We start from the raw sequence: 20,362 nt of genomic DNA on the forward strand, positions 1-20,362 counted from the left end.
GAACTTTTTGCTCCAAGTTCTTAGTGCTTTTGGGTTTGATCATAAATTTGTTCAGTGGATTCTTGCTCTTCTGCATTTTGCAAAGCTCTCTTTCGTTGTGAGTAGCAAGGCAGCAGGTTATTTTATCTTGTCAATGGGGGATTCATCAAGGAGATCCCTTTTTCCTTCTTCTCTTCTGTTTGGCAGAAGATTCTTGTAGCAAGGGCTTTTTCACCCTATCAGAGACCCAAAGGATGTTTGCACTCCAAGTCATGTCCTTTTTGCAAATGATATCCAAGTTTTGGGAAGAGGGACCAAAAAGGACATTCAAAATTTAATGTCTCTTTTTCAAGAATATGGTCAAGCCTCAGGTCAATTCCTAAGACTTTCAAAGTTCACTTTTTACTCATTCCATACAGGACATCGCTGGAGATCTATCAAAGAATCCTTGGCATTTCCTCAAGGTTCCCTTCCCTTTATGTATCTTGGGGTCCCTTTGTTTCAAGGGCAACCTAAGAAGATTTTTTACAACCTAGACAGGTGCAGTTAAAGTTGAGTTGTTAAAGAAAACAATTACAACATTTACATAAACTCTGTACAATTGGGACATTAAGTTTAATAAGTATTAGGAAAAGGGTGGGGTATTAAAGCAACAAGCATTGGTTTTCATTGGTTGCAAAATTGTTTATGGTAGAAGAAAAGTACCGGACATGGTACGAGCACATTTCCATTGATGGGCTTCAAATGCATCTCCATTGTTGTCTTCAAACCCATCTGAACTACCAAAAATCTTTGATGATAGACGTAAAAGTGTCTCTGGGCCTTTAGAAAGAAAGAGTAACGGTAATGTCAATTAGTATATAGACATATACAGGATCATCTAACCCCACAACATGCATTGAATTTAGAAACAAACTTGATATTACTTGAAAAAAATACAAATGATCATTCAAAATCACACTTCCACAACTATCTTCCAGCAACAAAATTTTTGGTGCATATCAATAGTGTAAATTTATCTCTTAAATTAGGAAACAAAATACACACCACCATACTGCTAAAATAAAATAAAAATAATAGATTATGTAACCCAATCCATAGTAAATGAAGATACAATATAATGATATTTCTACAAGTTAGAAATATATTAAGCATGTTAGGACATCAAAAGCCATCTAATGAATATTATTTGATTAAACAATGTGGCATTTTACCTTGGCCAATTTTTTTAAGCTTCCTTAACCCAGAGGCATACCGTTTCATTTTATGTCGATTGCCTTGTAAATTGATCCTTGCACACCACACAAACAAGTTATACGTTATTTATGATAAGTTTTCTAATAAAAGGATGACTTATAAGACAAGTAATTTGATAATGTTCTCAACAATTACATAGATCTTTCCTTATGCTAAACATCAAAACAAGAGGAATAATATTCTACTGTAAGACATATTCCTTAAAAATATTTACAAGAATCATAATATTTGGAGTTTATAAAATAAAATATAAAAAAGTATAAGAAATTGAAAGACTATTGAGGCTGAGAATATCAAAAGCATTGGAATCTTCTGCTAATACATATGTCAACAAAACCTCATTAATCATTCCAAATCAGGATTGCATGATTGTTCATCTGATGTTAATCTATCATATATTTGATTAAGTGATGTCAGGTGGAGTAAAAAAAAACATACTCCATTTCTTGTATTAATTTATCTCTGGCACTACTTTCTGTTGACAACTCATGCTCAGCCTGCAAAAGTGGTTATATGAACAAAATTTCAAATAAGCTTATCATGGTAAATATGGATATAGTTCCATGACATCCCAATTCTTATAATTAGGCAAAGAAGATACTCGCTCCCATATTCTTTACAATATGAAAACCTACATTTTGAATTTTTTTTGTTAGATAACCCATAGCTACTGGAATATTTAGTTAGCTGGGGGCAAAGATATTAGAAAGAGGCATGTTGGCTATAAATAAAAAAGTTTTCAGAGAAAGGGAATTTTAGAGAATTAGAAATATTATAAATAAGTTAAAATCTCCATGTATATTCAGAGTATATTTTTATTTATTTAAATAAATCTTTGTCCTACTTTCCCTATTTCCTTTAATATGCTTAGTTTTCCAAGTTTTTTTAATAATTTGGACCAAAGAAAATGGATTAGACTTTATATTGCAAACACACAAAAATATTTAGTTATTCCGTTGTTAAGATCTTTCTATCCAAGTAAAGAGTTGAGTGAGAAAGGGGTCTACACCACTCAAAACATATGGAGCATTGTGTCATTCTCACTAAGAGATTTCCCCTATTATTCAATTATGTTGGGTGTGTTTTTTGATTGTTTTTATAGTGTTGAAGGAGGAAACTCCTTGTCAAGGCAGTAGCATGTGTAAGCAATTACGTACTCAGATTTTTTTTTTGTTTTGGAAATTCTTGAGTGTAATTGCACGCCTAAGAAATTAGGGTTCAGACTTAGAATAAATCGTTTACCTACCAAAGTATTGGGATAAACTAAATTAGAGACTTTGGGGATTGCCTTGAAAATATTTCTACGAGGTATCTACACTTATTTAAATTTGTTGTTTCATATTCATGTCTCACCTGCTCCACCAATAAAATAATGACACATCATTTAAGTTGTCATGCATTATTTTCCTTCAATTTGCAAAATACCTCTCACAAATCCCTAATCCCTTCCCAATAGAGAGAAAGGCACAATAATAATACAGAGTACTGATGACACGTTTCTGCTTACGGCACACGATCAAGCAATTAAACATACATACAGAGCAGGCAATTAATGTTGCAATACACGATAAAAAAAAATGGTAGCACGACAGTTAGCCTCTCTTATTGCTTGCATGTTGCACCATCAATTTGAAGCATATGATCATTTAAGAAAGGCAATAAGCTTTTGTTCAATTCTCAATTGCGATCAAAGAAGGCATAGATTTTGTTTCCGATCGAACACAATGAATTCAAAGATTTTGATTTTCAAACCTGTAGTCGAAGGGGGTATCTTCATCATGTTGAATTTTACAAATACCCTGCATACCGATTTGATATTTTGGATCCAGTTGAGTTTCAACATGCAGGCAATTCAATTTTGTTAGTTTTAGACTTCAATGCAAATCTCGTTGATCATGTGTAATTGTGAGAAGAAACTTGTCGACAATGGTATTATTGTGCCTCACTCTCTATCGGGAAGGGGTTAGGGGTTAGGGATTTGTGAGGGATACTTTGTGAATTGAAAGAAAGATACACATGACAACTTAAATGATGTGTCATTATTTCATTGATGGGGCCAAAAGTGAGACATGAATGTGAGACAACATATTTAAATCCCTGTACACTCCTTTGAAGAAAGATATAAATTTTCACAAGTCTCAATCTGTCCAAAAGACTATGGGCATGTAAAAGTTGTCCTACAATTTCAAGGTAGAAATGCAACCTATGAGGAAATGGAGTAAGGGGAGCACAAGAATCCTGTTAAATGCCAATCATTTTGGAAACTTTGGAATCTCCAAAATTTGATCAACTTCTTGACCAAATAGATTAGACTCCTAATACACTTGTAGAAGCAACGATACTCTCTTTCAAGGCTAAGAATATAATAAATAAATAAAGTAGACGTGAGAGTGTGACAACAAGTTTACTTGTAAGTCAAGTTAACTTGAGAGTGGAACAATAATTTGTTAGATAATCCATAGTTAGTGGAATACAAGTTAGTTAGAGGCATGTTGCCTATAAATAAGAAAAAGTGATGAGACATGGCACTTTTGAAAATTAGAAAGTTGTGTGAATAATGAGTTAAGCCTCTTAAAACATTTGGCGCATTTATTCTAGTAGAAACCTTGAAAGAACCACACCACAAAAGCTAATTAATATAGGTGGAATGCCCAAACTCTTATAAATCCAACACTAGAATCTTATAAGCCCAAAGTCCTAACATGCCACTATACTTCGTAGCCTTGACACGAACGCAAGTTGGTTATGAATTATCCCTTGATCTAGTACAAGTCAAACACTACAATTCGAGCATCACCACTTCTAGCACTCATTTACAACTTAGAAACATAGTAAAATACTCATATACCAATTTATAAGAATCTTGGGAGAACCACATTGCAAAAGATAGTTGTTGTAGGTTAAGAGTCCAAAGCCTTATAAATCCCACACTATAATCTTATAATTCCAATGTAGGACTCAAGTCTTATACATTGCAATTAGATCCAACATTTATGGAGAAAAATATAACAACCAGATTTTCTCCTTATAGGAATTCATCTTGTTTGATGTGTTTTAAGGATTTAATTATTTCTTGAAATTAAATTGTTTGATATGAATGAGTGTGACACGCAAGGAATTGAGGTTAATTCCTTATATGTTAATCTAGTGGTTTGTTACTTTTGATTATAAATTTATTTCATCCTAGTTACGTTGCATGATTTAATTTATTTGTTTATATAACTTAATTTGTTTTGATCTGTGCTATTTATTTAGTATGTTTATCATTATTCGAAGTATGTGAATTAAATTTATTGTTGTTGGAAAATATATTTCTTATGTCTTATGTTTTAAATCATGTTTGTTTGAATAGTAATTGGGCTTAGGACTAATAAAATAGAACATAAAGGTTTGTACTTTAAAAGAATAAAAACAAAAATATGCCAGAAGGGGTGTGTATAGAAAATAAGGGAATGTGGCTAAAAATAGTAGGCTGACACTAATTTGGGTTAATGTTAGTAATTTTGAGGTGAAAACAGTAGCAATAATTGACTGTATGTTTGTTTTCGATCCAATAAGTTAAGAAAAAGATTTTTCTCATGAGCCTTTTTTCACTCTAACGATACCAACTCATATTCTCATATATAGGGAGATTTTTTGCCTAATATTCTCTCTATAAAATTTGATATTTCTCATTGTTATCATACCAATAATCACTTTCATACCATGAATTCTTATTCAAATCCCTTGTCCTATAAAGACTTTCCATAACAACCAGGCTTAGGTTGTGTAACAATTATTAACACTAGTAACATACTAAACGTCCACATTATAAAACGAACATTACAATTATTCTCATACCTGTTGCTTGGCATGATTAAAGGCTTCCATCCATCTTTGGGCTTCTTCTATTGTGGCACAAGCAATCTTGAATAAACATCATGTAAAAAAAACTCATTTCTATACTAAATAAAAATTAACACTTATGATATGAAGGGGCTCATTTAATTTCAAATAAATAAACTCTTCAATACAAACAATCAAGCATTTCTTGGATCAAAAAGACTATCATTAAAACTTCTAATTAAAAATTTGAATTGTTAGTTTTTATTACATATTAACTTAAATATATTTTTAGTCCCTCAATGTTAGGGGTCTATCTTTTTTTGTCATCCAAATTAAAATTTGTATTTTTTAGTCCCTTAAATTTGTAAAATATATTTTTAGTCTCATGTACGGTCATAAATTGTGTCAAGTTGTGCATCTAAATCGCTAAAAATGAGTCAAGAGGAACTAAAAAAAAGCATTGCTGAATTTGAGGGACTAAAAACTACAATTTTAATTTAGGGGTCTAACAAAGACAAACAACCTTAAATTTGAAGTTAAAACAAATTTAAGACTCTTTTTTTTTTTTTTTTATGGAAATCTAGTTTGAAGCATTTTGGTATTATCCCCGACAATGATGGTAACAAATAAGATGAATACTAGATAACCAAAATTTTTGTCACTATAACATGACTCCAAATAACTTATCAATAAAAAATTCAATTGTAAAATCTAGTGATTAAAACACTAGCATTTATCTTGCATAAAACAGTGAGACTAAAGTAATTTAGAGAAATTATAGGCAAAAAAGATTATAATGTATGAAGTGGATTTTATAAAATTTGTAAGCAAAAAATTAATGTGGCTAAGCATGCAACTTTCTAGGACAATTGTTGGATCTCCTAATGTTGTAGTAAATAGAAAATATCAAGAAGATATTTATCTACTAGTCACCTTATTGTCACTCATTTTCTATAATTTTTTATTTTATTGTACTATTCCAAATTTTTAACTAAGTGCTATTTAATAATATAAATTATTTTAGAGACAGTAAGTGTTAATTCTAATTGTCAGTGTTAACATTGCCTTGAAGCAAAACAAAAAGCACTTGATAATTTGGTTTGGTCTTTTCTTAAAAGTAACATGCTAATTTGTTTTTGAAAATAAAGTGACATGCTAACTTACTAACAAAAAGTAGTGATAGTCAATAATCTTCCCAGATATGAAAAATCTAAATGTTGAAAAGCATAAAATAGACAGTAAATTTATTGATGTTATGAAAAAAAATTAAATGAATTTTTGTACGGGATGCGCCAATATAGAATTGAAAGACATATTTTCGAATAAGAAAATCCCAAATTATTGAAAAAAACTGCAACTATTCAAAGATAAAGAATAACAACCACCAGAGGCGCTAAGGCAACAAACAAGGATTCTGAATCACCTAAAGAAATTCATGTAGATTAATTCACTTAAAAATACATTTTCATTTATGAGCCAAGAGATTTCACATATCCTTCAGTTTATAAGTTTAAGACTACTGAACAAACAAAAGCTTATAATTTTTATTGACCAGTTTATCTCGTATATTATCTTATGATAGTTCTCTATTCCACAAAAGAAGGGTGATGTTAGACCATCGATAATCAATGCAAATCTCTGTTGTCTTTATGATACACTCTAACCCTAGGTAGTTACCCTAACACATTTATGGCTCAAGGACAATTAAGAGAGGAAGGAGTAGAGGTGCTACATTGGCCCTAGATATAGTGGAAAATAGACTAGAGTTTTTACACTTTCCAAGATAGATGTAGGTGAAATTGGTCAATCAAAGTAAAATTTATTTTGGCACTTGGAGAATTGAAACTATTTCAGGAGAATTAATGGAAGCATTTGAGATCATGATTAAATAAATGTCAAACTTTATGAATCTTCAAGATAATAGGTGGATTAAACAAAAGGTTATTTTAGAATATAAACATTGGCTTAAATTTAAAAGTCGAGCAAGAAATAAGGAGTGCATTATTGTGAGAAAAATTGGAAGATAATGTGATCAAGGTTACAACTAGCATGCAAACTCCCCGGTGTGTAATTAAAAAAATTTATAACAGACTAACACTAGATTAACACCGCTTTATTTTTGTTTCATATCTTTTAACCTTTGTATCGATCACACTTACTAGTTGCAGCCAAGAGCTGGTGACTCATTGCTTTATATAAATGATGTAGTCATAGTTAATGAGTTGAAAGAGATAATTTTTAACTTGAGTGAATTAAGGAAACTTTGGAATCAAAGGATTTTCAAAAGAAGTAGGAGTGAAATGAAGGATATAAAGGCAAGTGAGCAATGTTTCGTAGGTGAAACTTTGGTTTCAAATCATATCACAAGTTGGATAGCATAAATACATTGGATCCATATAACAGAATGATAAGCAGGAAGATAGATAGAATGTCATGCCATGCATAGAATTCAAGCTATGAGGATGAGATAGAGAAAAGCTAAGGTGGATGAATTGACAATAAAAACAGGTGTATTAGAGGGATGAGAACGCTAAGGTGTATGGATTGACACACAAGAAAATAAAAACTAGGAATGCTTGTATCTAGAAGAGGATTGTAGTAGCACCGACAAAGAAAGATACTCCCATAGAGGATAGATGAAAAATTAACCAAACTTAGCAAAATCCACTTTTATGAAGAAAAAAAATTTGCAAATAGTCTAAATGAAAATTTAGTTTTTCATTGAGCCCAATGGTATCAATTGATCAATGTTGCCAACCCCACAAACTGAAATAAGGCTTGGTTGGTCCTTGTCAATCGTTACTAACATAGCACGAGCACCTCAAGTTAAATTTCCCAAAAATTAATGTTCGTTGTACAAAAATTATGATCATGAAAATTAAAATTGAATACAGAATTACATGAAAATTATTGAAGTTATTCTACATTTTAAAACATAAAAGAGAACTTTACAATAGTTGAAGGAATATCCAATCCCTTATAGTAGACAACTAGCCATTGAAGATTATTTTATGTTTTATGTCAAAAGTTTGAAGCTTGTACTATTATTTTAAATTTGATGGTGTGTAGGAATTAAGAGCTACCTTGAAGTCCTTATGAAAAGTTACACCGGTTAAAAAGCATGGTTGACAAGTATCTTTCTACCAATAGTTATTAGAAGAAACAATTCAAAACTATAACTTACTTCTCCTTTTCTGCTCTCATCTAATCGACTACAGAATTGTATTACATAAAGTTCCTGGAGAAGGAAATGAAACATACTTAGCTTCCGCCAAATGTATAAGGAAATGAAATACACACAAACACACAACATATGTATATACATTGAAAAGTATACACCATCAACTCAATGCAAAATCAATAAATTTGGTAAATACAAGAGATGAAAACTTAGTGTTACCCCATTATTGACCTTTCGACGTCCTAGCTCCTCCACCACTAGTGTGGCACCCATGACTCCCTGTCTAATGGGTTTCTGAACAAAGAATAAAGTTTAAATGTGATATATCTAAGAACTGTAAAGCCTAAAAATGAGATATTACTGAATAAGAAGAAATAATAAACTAACAAGTGATTACAACTCACATTAAAGTAAGGAAGAGCATAAATTTATTCAAACATTACAAGTGAAAATTTACACAGGACGTTGAAAGATTTCCCCTGTATTGTTTTGATCCACAAAAGATCATCTATTTAAATTGGTTTCCAAAGGGATAATTATGAGAACTTCAGTAAGATGAACTAATTACTTGAAATAGTAGAAAGTTTTGGTAGGGTGAATTTGTTAATACAATGACAATGTCAGAGGCTAGCTTTTGTTGACAATATCTTTCAAGACTAAAGTAAAACAAATAACAGTTTTGATATTCCAAACTACACATTTACTCAAGAATTATTAAATATTTGAAACAAGTATGATTCTGTGAGTGCATATAAACATATATATGCACATTTCCACGTGAGAAATTGATATTACATTAATTTTTACAATAAGGAGGTTTAAAATGTATAATTTAATTTAGGTTTAATTATTTATTTCCTATAGTTACAAAAGCTTTTTTCTTAGTTCTTATACTTAAAAAATATCCCAATTTAATCCCTTACACGTACTATTTTTAATACATTTTATCCCTACGTATCATTTTAATTATTTTTACTCACAACGAAAAGAACTAAAATGAATTAAAAATGGTATGTGTAGGAATTAGGAGGGATGAATTTAAGTATAGAGACAGGATTGTTTTTTAGTTATAGAAACCAAATGATTAATTGAACCTTTAATTTAAATGCATTACTTTTGGTAATCACGTGTGTTAAGTTCTATAATAACTACTATATAAGTGATACCTAAGATGATAAATGATTTTTTATTAGTTAGGAGTTTTTAAAAAATTTATACGAGCAAGACACAAAAATTAAAGTCTAAAATGCATCATGCTTTATTAATTGGATGTGGTGGGAAATGGCAGAAAAAATAAATAATGAAGAGAAAAGAAGAGAGATACAATGCCAGGATTCTGGTGAGGGTCACGCTTGTACATGGCAACGCACTTGCCCCTGACCAAAAGGAATCGTAGGTGGCAATACTCGCGACCTACGGAATTGACGCCAATATGATAAACCCAACCAAAGTATTGAAACATCCCTTTCTCTTCGTCACGCTGAGATCCTTCTCCGCTTGACGATGCTTCCATCCTCTTTCTCTAGCGTTGCGTTCTGTTACACCAGATTGAATTGAATGGAATATAATAAATCAAAATTCAATGCACTCATCCTCCATGCCTGAATTTCTCTCAAATGCTTGGTTGTTGTCCAACCTCTAATAAACGTTTCCTATTTGAACACATAGATCTCTGAGGTGGTCCTATTTCTTTTGTTTTTCATACCTAATGAGGTTGGCTTGTTGTCCCTTGATAAACTCTTTTTGTTTTTTTTTTACTATTTTTTATTCTTTTTCCTGGTTTGAACCAAATTTAGATAAACATGTGTGCCCAATTTCCTAGGTTGCATGTCAATGGTAAAAATAATAATTTACTTAAAATTATATGAGCATTCTATGTATTGTTGTTGATATATAATAATTATTTTAAAAATTTTATTTATAGTAATTTTTAATAGGTTGATGATATAAATTTGTTTACATTAGCAAAGCACAACAATGAATATTTATATCAATTATAGAAATTATCATGACAATGTAAAAGATTTTTCTATTGTGTTCCGTTAAATTGTTGTCATGTATAATAAATTGTTAATTTTTATAATAACTATTTTAAAAGTAATACAAATTTATTAACTTAATATTTTATAGCCTTAAATATGGTTTTATTTTTTTTATATAAAATGAATGACCTTTGATTATGTATTTTGGGATGTGTATGATTAAATTAGATACCTTATACTTTTGAAACTTGAATACTAAAAAAAGACCAGTTAAGGAACTATAACACTAGTGACTTTGTTAAGTAATTGTACCCTCAAAATGAATTGAAATCAACCTAAAAGGAATTAGGAAGGAAGTAGACAAATCCTGTATGACTAAAATAAGAATTTTTTACTAAATGAAAATTAGGGAGAACTTTTATGTTTCATGAGGTTCGACCATCTTGGTCTATTAATGGGATGTAGATTAAATATTAATGATGATTAATATATAATTATGTGGATTGAAGATTATGATTGAATGTAATATATCTTGCTCATTAATGTGAATCTTGATGTCTAATGGTTCTAAATTTATGTATGTGTGTGAAAAATATCATATCACAAAGGAAACTTTGTAAGAAATCTAAGAGAGATTGAAGATTGTATTAGTAAAACTTTAAACCCTTTTAACAAAGATGAAACCTTTCCAAAAGCACTTAGAAAACACATTGGTCAAAAGATATGTTTGACAAAGATTTTAGCCAAGTTTTGTAAAACAAGGTTATACGCAAAGATCGTCCAAAGAGGCTAAAATTAGTTTCCTCAAAACAAATTTTGTTAAGAACTTGTGCCTCCAAGGTGTGTTAAAATGATTACAAGAGAAAACAAGTATAAACTTAAAGAGAGAGGAGTATAAATACTTGATGATTTGTAGTGATTCACTCAAACTCTAGAGCTATATTCAGTTATTTTTTAAATCCTTGAAGAGTTTCATTAATCAAAACTGATTACAACCTTTTCAATGAAGATTTATTTTCTTAATTGTCTCTTAATTAAATAAGTAGTTGTAACATGACTCCTATAAAGTGAGGTGAAATCATTAATATTTAATAAGAAAATCAAGGGGAAAGTCACTTTAAGAAGTGTAATACACGGACGATGTTAGGACAAGTGTGACTCCTAAAACATTCTAGCAAAACATTTGTGTGTTTATCATTTTTCTTAATTTAAACCAATGTGATTTTTTCCTATGGAAATAAATGATACTTCCTTCGATAATTGCCGTGTAAGAAAAAAATTTATCCCAATATAATTGTCATTTTAGTTTTTTAATGTAACATTAATTATTTTTTTTTCACTTATATTCCTTATATATTAATGATGAAATACAAAATCTAGAAATAAATTAATGATGATGTAACATTAATTTGTAAAATTACTACTCCTTTTGTTCTATTTTATAAGAAAAAAAATTGATTTCACACTTATTAAGAAGTTTATTGGGACTGAACATACCTCATTTGGAGAACTAACTAGAACCAAAATGATTTTTCCCTTTTTGTCATGTTAAATTTTAATTTAATTGAATTGGACCAGCTGTTTTAAGTTTAATGAAATAGGCAAAAAGAATTTTATATCTTTAAATTAAATCAGTTTTACTTTATGATCATCACCATTAGAGACTAATTCAAACAATCTCATTTTTAATGCATTGAAACATGAAGCGGTTGCCTTGAGTCCAATATACTTTAGTGGAGAGCCTAAAAGAGATGAAAATCGAAGAGATACAAACAAAATGCAGCAAATGGCACATGGTAGTGTCATGACAACGCTTTTTCTAACCATGGTTTGGAGGAAATTCATCAGAAATTATAATGTCTATGCAAGTGTTTTAGGACTTTGCATGGTCTCTGATATCACTTAGATATTTTCCAAGAACTCATTGCCTATGTTTTGTCAGTTAAAAGCAGGAAAAAAAACTTTTGTTATTTTTATCTTTTATTAAAATTAAAGAAGTCTAGGAGGGAATCCTTATACATTTGAGAAAAAAATTAGATAATTATTTCTACATTATTTTTAATATTTATAAATTAATTATTATTATCGAGTCATTGTGATAAGTATTTTTATTTTTTAATAACTAGATTAAATTATTATCAATCTGACATGAAATTCTGAACAATTACATTTAACATAACTAATAACTATAAATTAATTATGGTAAGTGTCAGACTCTAATTTCATTCGGGTATGATATTTTTATCATTCACTTGTGATGTTTTGATCATTAGTAATTAAATTACGGTGTATAGCACCAGTTGCAGTGCAAGGTCGAGGGACCGCTCAAGTTGATGTTTGATTGTCAGATCTGGGAACAAAAACCACAATGAAAGGGGGCAAAATGGCCACTTTTTGGATGTTTCCAGGCTTGAGCTCGCCTAGGCCAGCATCTGGCTTACCTGGGCCATGGAATGCCTTCATCCTTAAGCAATCAGCTCTTCTGGGCGAGTTGATACCTTCAGCTGTAAGAAACTAGCTCACTTGGGCGAGCTTCCCCTGCACGAAATGGCCTTTTCCTATAAATAGCCATGCAAGGGAAGGGTTTCAAGGACTGATTCTGGTGTAAGCTCCATTGGAGCTTGTAGGCCTAGGATCTTCTTCATTAATGGATTCCTTTGCTTCTTGGAAGATGAATGACAGCGGAATCGAGAAGGAAGAGAGAGAGGAGACGCCACTTCAAGGAGAAGATGAGTCTAGAAGAAGCTCACCACCATAGGAGGTCATGGATAAGAACTTGGAGGAAGAAGGGGATGAATGAAGGGAGAGAAATAGAAGAGCACGAAATTTTGTGCTCTAAAAGAGCTTTGAAATCTGAAGTTTAATTTTCAAATAATCAAAGTTGAAAAAATGCCCACACATGACCTCTATTTATAGCCTAAGTGTCACACAAAATTGGAGGGAAATTTGAATTTCAATTCAAATTTCACTTGAATTTGTGGAGCCAAAATTTCACTAATTATGATTAGTGAATTTCAGTTATGATTCAGCCCACTAATTCAAGATCAATTCCAAGATTCTCCACTAAGTGTGCTTAGGTGTCATGAGGCATGTAAAGCATGAAGGACATGCACAAAGTGTGACTATATGATGTGGCAATGGGGTGTAGTAAGCAAATGCTCACCTCCCCCTCTAAAATTTAATTGGATTGAATCACCTGTCCGATTTCAATCAAGTGAGTCGTCTAGTCTCGAATGTAGTAGGCCAAGGAGGCGAGGTAGCAGAAAATGCATGTGGGCCTCATTATGTTCGGGTTTAGAGCAAGCATTCTTTTCCACCATATGATTTGCCTCCCAATTATACACTGCCCATGTTGTGTATGCTCCTGGCGAGAATGTCAACAATTCTGTAGCTATACTCATTGAGAATCAACAACCCCAACCTGATCATGCCTGTTAGACAAGTGGCCTCAGATATCTTAAGAAGGGGGGGTTGAATTAAGATATTCCAAACTTTTTCTCCTAATTAAAAATCTATCTTACTTTTTACTTAAGTTATGAATTCCCTTAATGACAATCTTCTTAAATATTAATTCAAATGAAGCAACTTGAATATGAATATAAAACAATAATAAATAAAGGAGATTAAGGGAAGAGAAAATGCAAACTCAGTTTTATACTGGTTCGGCCACACCCTTGTGCCTACGTCCAGTCCCCAAGCAACCCGCTTGAGAGTTCCACTAACTTGTAAATTCCTTTTACAAGTTCTAAACACACAAGGACAACCCTTCCTTTGTGTTTAGAGATCTTTTACAACAAGAGACTCACAGTCTCTTAATCCCTTAGAGAATGAGAAGAAGAAGAGGAACAAATCTCTCTAGAAAGAGATGGATTTTACAGATTGAGCACTCAATTAATTCCTTAATGAATTGCAATTGAATTGGCCAAGGAATTCTTAAGAGAATTAAAATGAAATTGCTTTTTGAGAGGATAAACACTTTGTTTTTCTGAAAAATCTCTGAGCAATTTCGTGTTTAAGTCACATATATATAGACCATTGGTGGTCATGAGTAAAGCCTTTGAAAAGTTGTGACTCTTGAAATTATTTTTCTGAAATTCCTGTCTGGTAATCGATTACAGTAATTGTGTAATCGATTACAGCTTTTAAAATTTGAATTAAAACGTTTACTAACTGCTGGTAATCGATTACCAAAATTGTGTAATCGATTACACAGTCTAAAATTTCGAATTCAAATTTTTATAGCTGTTATAAAACGTATTTGGCCACTGGTAATCGATTACATCCTCTGGTAATCGATTACCAGAGAGTAAAACCTTTGAAAAACACTTTTTATTTTAAATCACTTGGCCAAACCTTTGCTAATTCAATTAGGAATTCCCTTCCTAATATTCTAGTGATCATCTTGATGTTGTGCCTTGTAATCTTGAAGTATTGTCTTGAATTTTAATTGCAACACATAATCATGATCATCATCAAAACATCAAAGCCAATTGCATCTACAATCTCCCCCTTTTTGATGATGACAATACAATACCTGAAATCAAGATTCAAGCAAGCAACAAACAATTGTATATAGATAAAAGGTGCATCCGTTTTCTCCCCCTATATTTCGGAATACATGATCACTTGATTTCTAAGTTTGTTAAGCTTTTTCTTAAGCTTTTTCTTTGCTACAACCTTTTTCTCCCCCTTTGGCAACATCAAAAAGCCAAAGAACTCGGAAATCAACATAGTTACAACAATGGAGTAGCAAGATATAAGCATCAGAGTGTTAAATACAATAAGCCAAACTCACAAACAAGAAATAATCAAACCAGAATCCAAATAACTGAAAATGTCAACAACCACAAAACATCCAAGACTGAAATTTAAAATCCACAAGATAAATAAGCAAAGTACTTAGCATAATAATGTAAATTCTAAGAAACTAAAAGCCAAAATACACGGCTTATAAAAGATAAATAATCAGAATCTAAAAGCTAAGAAGACGGAGGAGGTGGTGGAAGATCGAAACTCTGACGAATGTATCCGACATCCTCTTCAAGCTGTGTAAGACGAATGTCCATACCGGCAAAGCGTGAATCTAACGAGTCAAAGCGGTCACCAACATACGAACGAAGACCCCGTAATTCGGAGAGGACTTCATTCATGAGAGCGGAATCCTCACGTTGAGGAGGAGGTGAAGGAGTACGTTCATCTTGAGGAGGGAGTGCATCCTTCTTCAGCCATTGTCCATTCCGATCTTTACGATACCCAAAGGAGGTCACTGCACCAGCACCAATTGCAAAGGAACGCTTGACTTGAACAAAGGGTTCATCATCAAGCGGAATTTGAAAATGACGCAAAAACAGAGTAATCAAGTGTGGATAAGGAAGAGGTGCATTGGCCCGTAATGCCTTATGCATTCGGTACCGAACCAAATGGGCCCAGTCGATCTGACGACCGGTTAGAAAAGCCCACATAAGAATCAAATCCTCCTCAGAGGCTTGTGCTAAATTTGAAGACCGAGGAAGCAAAATTCTAACAATGATATAATGCATGATGCGATTATCAAAAGTTAATGACCCGGCCAACAATCTATCGGTCATGTCAGCTTGATCATTGCAGACCATGCGACGAGCATCATGACTCGAATAATCGAATTTCCAGTCATCAACAATGGTGCCCTCAAAAGGTGCACCTTGACTGGGTAAATGAGTCAAAGAAAAGAAAAGTGACTGATCAATGACCATAGAAGTACCATGCACCTCAGACATAATAATACCATCCTGAATTTTTAAATTGCAGTAGAAGACCTTTACAAGTTCAGGATAATATGGCAATTTAAATGACATGAAATCAACAAGACCAGAATTTTGAAACACTTGATAGCAATCAAACGTTTCATCATTAAAGAACTCTACGTCTAGGTACTTAGGGTCTAAGATTATTCTAGAAGAAAACTGAGAAAGGTACCGTAGACGTTGATCATCGGATGAAAACAGTGTTGATGATCTTGGAGATGACAAAGAAGGAGGAATAGGTGCTGTGGGTGCTCCGGATGGGCCGTGACGGCGATGGGCAGCAGCGGTGGCGGTGGAAGATGATCCCTTTCTCTTCTTTGATGGCTCTGCCATTTGATGAAGTTTTTCTGGATTTTGATCGGTGGAAGTGAAAGAGGAGTGAAAAAGAGGAAGATTGGGCTTTACGGGACGTGATTTGGTGAAGAATCGAGTGAGAATCGAAGGTTTGAAGTTCTAGGTATGGAGGAAAACGTGGAGGAAGCTTTGGCTGCGCACGAGCTCCGATTTCGTGAGTATTTATAGAAGATGACGCATTGTAATCGATTACAGGTATTGGTAATCGATTACAATCCCAATAAGCCTTCTGGTAATCGATTACAGGATGTTGTAATCGATTACAGGCTGCCTGTTCAAGTGTAATCGATTACATTGAGTGGTAATCGATTACCAGAGCCTATCCTAGGCTAGTTTCTAAGAGAATATCTATATTTATGCTCAAATACATCTTATATGACTAATTTTCACTACTAATACACTAAATTCAATCATTCAATTACTATATACACAAGAAATCATAAATTCTATCATAAAAACAAGAATTCAAACAAGATCAAACAAAATAATCTACAATCAAAAGGTAAAAAGTAAATCAACCAATCAATCAACTAATCAATCAACCAATCAATTCCTATTTTTCTAAATCTCTTACATCTAAGAGACCTAATTCTCTTCTAATAGAGAAAAACACTTCCTTGGGGAGAGGTTTAGTGAAAATATCAGCAAGTTGATTCTTAGTATCAACAAATTCTAATACACAATCTCCCTTTAAGACATGATCTCTAAGAAAGTGGTGTCTAATCTCTATATGTTTAGTTCTTGAATGTTGAACTGGGTTTTTGGATAGATTTATGGCACTAGTATTATCACACTTAATAGGTATGCGATCAAGAATGATGCCATAGTCAGATAATTGTTGCTTCATCCATAAAATTTGTGCACAACAACTACCGGCAGAGATATACTCCGCTTCAGCAGTAGATAAAGCAACACTGTTTTGTTTCTTACTATGCCATGAGACAAGAGCCGATCCAATAAATTGACAAGTTCCACTTGTACTTTTTCTATCAGTTTTAGACCCGGCAAAATCAGAATCAGAATATCCTATTAAGTTACATGTTGAATTCTTAGGATACCATAATCCTAAATTGATTGTTCCTAATAGATATCTCATGATTCTCTTTACTGCACTTAGATGTGATTGTTTAGGGTTGGATTGAAACCTAGCACACATGCATACACTAAACATAATATCAGGTCTACTAGCAGATAAATAAAGAAGAGATCCGATCATACCTCGATATTGTTTTATGTCTATAGACTGACCAGATTCATCTTTATCTAAGTAACAATTAGTGCTCATCGGTGTAGACATGTGTTTTGCACTATCCATCCCAAATCTTTTGATCAATTCCTTGCAGTATTTGGATTGATTGATGAATATACCTTCTTGAGTTTGCTTGATTTGTAATCCCAGAAAGTACTTTAGTTCTCCCATCATTGACATTTCAAATTCACTTTGCATATCAAGGGAAAACTCCTTGCACAATGAATCATTAGTGGATCCAAAAATTATATCATCAACATATATTTGAACCAACAAAATATCATTATGCTTTCTCTTTATGAATAATGTGGTATCCACTTTACCTCTGGAGAATTCTTTTTCAAGAAGAAAATTACTTAATCGTTCATACCATGCCCTAGGGGCTTGTTTCAAACCATAAAGAGCCTTTTGTAATTTATAAACATGGTTTGGTTTATCAGAAATTTCAAAACCAGGGGGTTGTTCAACATATACCTCTTCTTGAATTAAGCCATTTAGAAAGGCACTCTTAACATCCATTTGATAAAGTTTAAAGTTCATTATGGATGCATATGCCAAAAGCATTCTAATGGCTTCTAATCTTGCAACAGGAGCATATGTTTCTTCATAGTCTATTCCCTCTTCTTGATTATACCCTTTTGCTACTAACCTGGCTTTATTTCTAATAATAATACCATGTTCATCTAGTTTATTTCTAAAAACCCATTTTGTTCCAATGACAGGATAATTTTCAGGTTTTTCTACTAATTTCCATACATTGTTTCTTTCAAATTGGTTTAGTTCTTCTTGCATGGCAATGATCCAATTATCATCTACTATGGCTTCTTTTATATTTTTAGGTTCAATCATAGATACAAAAGCCATATTATTGCATAAATCTTTAAGAGAATGTCTAGTTGTTACCCCTTTTGAGATATCACCAATTATGTTGTCGAGGGGATGATCTCTTGAAGTTTTCCATTCTCTTGGGAGTACATCATTGGATTTGCCTTCTTCTGGAGGATCTTCATTGTTTCCTTTGTCATTTCCTTTGGAATCTTGTTCATGAATGTTCATATGTTCTAAAGAATCTGCAATGTCATCTAGCATATTCTTTGTTGATAATATAGCATTAGATTCATCAAAGGTAACATGAATGGATTCCTCTATATTCATAGTTCTCTTATTATATATTCTATATGCTTTGCTTTGTAAAGAATATCCAAGAAAAATGCCTTCATCAGATTTTGCATCGAATTTTCCTAGATTATCTTTACCATTATTAAGTACAAAGCACTTGCAACCAAAAACATGTAGATGAGAAATATTAGGTTTTCTACCGTTAAATAACTCATATGGGGTTTTCTTTAAAATAGGTCTTATCAAGGCTCTATTCATGATGTAACATGCAGTATTGACAGCTTCAGCCCAAAAATACTTTGGAAGAGAAGTATCATTTAATAAAGTTCTTGCAATTTCTTCCAATGACCTATTTTTCCTCTCAACAACTCCATTTTGTTGAGGAGTTCTTGGTGCAGAAAAATTATGTTCAATACCATGTTCATCACAAAATAATTCAAAATCTTTATTTTCAAATTCACCCCCATGATCACTTCTAATGGATGCAATCTTGAGATTTTTCTTGTTTTGTATGACTTTAGCAAGTTTCCTAAATGCATGGAATGAATCACTTTTATGTGTAATAAATAATGTCCAAGTATATCTAGAGAAATCATCAACTATAACTAAGGCATAGTAATTTCCTCCAAAACTCATGGTTCTAGATGGACCAAATAGATCCATATGCAATAACTGTAATGGTCGAGTGGTTGAAACAACATTTTTAGATTTGAATGAGACTCTTGTTTGTTTGCCCTTTTGACATGCATCACATAATTTATCTTTTTCAAATTTCAATTTAGGCAAACCAACTACTAAATCTTTTGAAATTAATTTATTTAAGTGATCCATGTTTATGTGAGCAATTTTTTTATGCCATAACCATGGATCATCATCTTTACTAAGAAAGCAATGATTGTTTTCTTGTTTTATACTTAAGTCTATCATGTAAACATTATTGACTCTATGTCCTACATGCTTTATATTACTGTCATGCTTATGTTCTATAAGACATTTTTGAGAATCAAATGATACTAGATAGCCTTTGTCACATAGTTGACTAACGCTAAGCAGGCTATGCTTAAGACCTTCAACAAGTAGAACATTTTCAATGGAGTTTGAAGAATTTGTACCTATTTTACCCACTCCAAGAATTCTACCTTTGTTGTTGTCACCATATGTTACATGCCCGCTTTTCTTTGGAGATATGTGTGTAAAATTTGATGCATCTCTAGTCATATGTTTTGAGCATCCGCTATCTATGTACCACTTCTTTCTCAAAGATACCTGCATAATCAAGTTTTTGACTTAGGTACCCAAATTTTATTGGGTCCTTGCATGTTAGTATAAACTGAGGATCCTTTTGGGACCCATATCATTTTAATATTACTGTAATTTTTCTTGAAGTAGCAAGTTGATATGCCATGTCCTCTTCTTCCACAGTAAAAACAAGTGATGGAATTAGAATTACATTTTTGTGTGGAAGTGGAAAAGTTTTTATAAACCTTTTGTAGTTTTTCAGATTTATACCCTAGTCCATTTTTATTTGACACATATCTTTGTTTACTTAATATAACATCTAAATTATTTCTACTATATGAAAATTTTGCAAGTGAATTTTTTAACTCTTTAATTTCTTTTACATATTTATCAC

General features: G+C 32.2%; 1 protein-coding gene across 1 annotated transcript in view; it reads right to left on the minus strand.

Annotated features, from left to right (window-relative positions):
• The window catches only part of LOC114386621 (protein ENHANCED DISEASE RESISTANCE 2-like), a 42,213-nt gene extending 32,344 nt beyond the window's left edge, over positions 1-9,869 (minus strand). The window contains exons 1-7 of the mRNA XM_028346651.1: positions 9,567-9,869; positions 8,462-8,536; positions 8,246-8,299; positions 5,077-5,142; positions 1,675-1,733; positions 1,194-1,270; positions 685-801 (exon numbers count right to left, since the gene is read on the minus strand). Coding sequence (XP_028202452.1) covers positions 685-801; positions 1,194-1,270; positions 1,675-1,733; positions 5,077-5,142; positions 8,246-8,299; positions 8,462-8,536; positions 9,567-9,755 — 637 coding nt within the window. The 5' untranslated portion in view covers positions 9,756-9,869. The remainder of the gene's footprint in view (positions 1-684; positions 802-1,193; positions 1,271-1,674; positions 1,734-5,076; positions 5,143-8,245; positions 8,300-8,461; positions 8,537-9,566) is intronic.
• Positions 9,870-20,362: the final 10,493 nt, after the last annotated feature.

Source organism: Glycine soja, chromosome 15 (genome assembly GCF_004193775.1).
Source record: "Glycine soja cultivar W05 chromosome 15, ASM419377v2, whole genome shotgun sequence".
NCBI lineage: Eukaryota > Viridiplantae > Streptophyta > Magnoliopsida > Fabales > Fabaceae > Glycine > Glycine soja.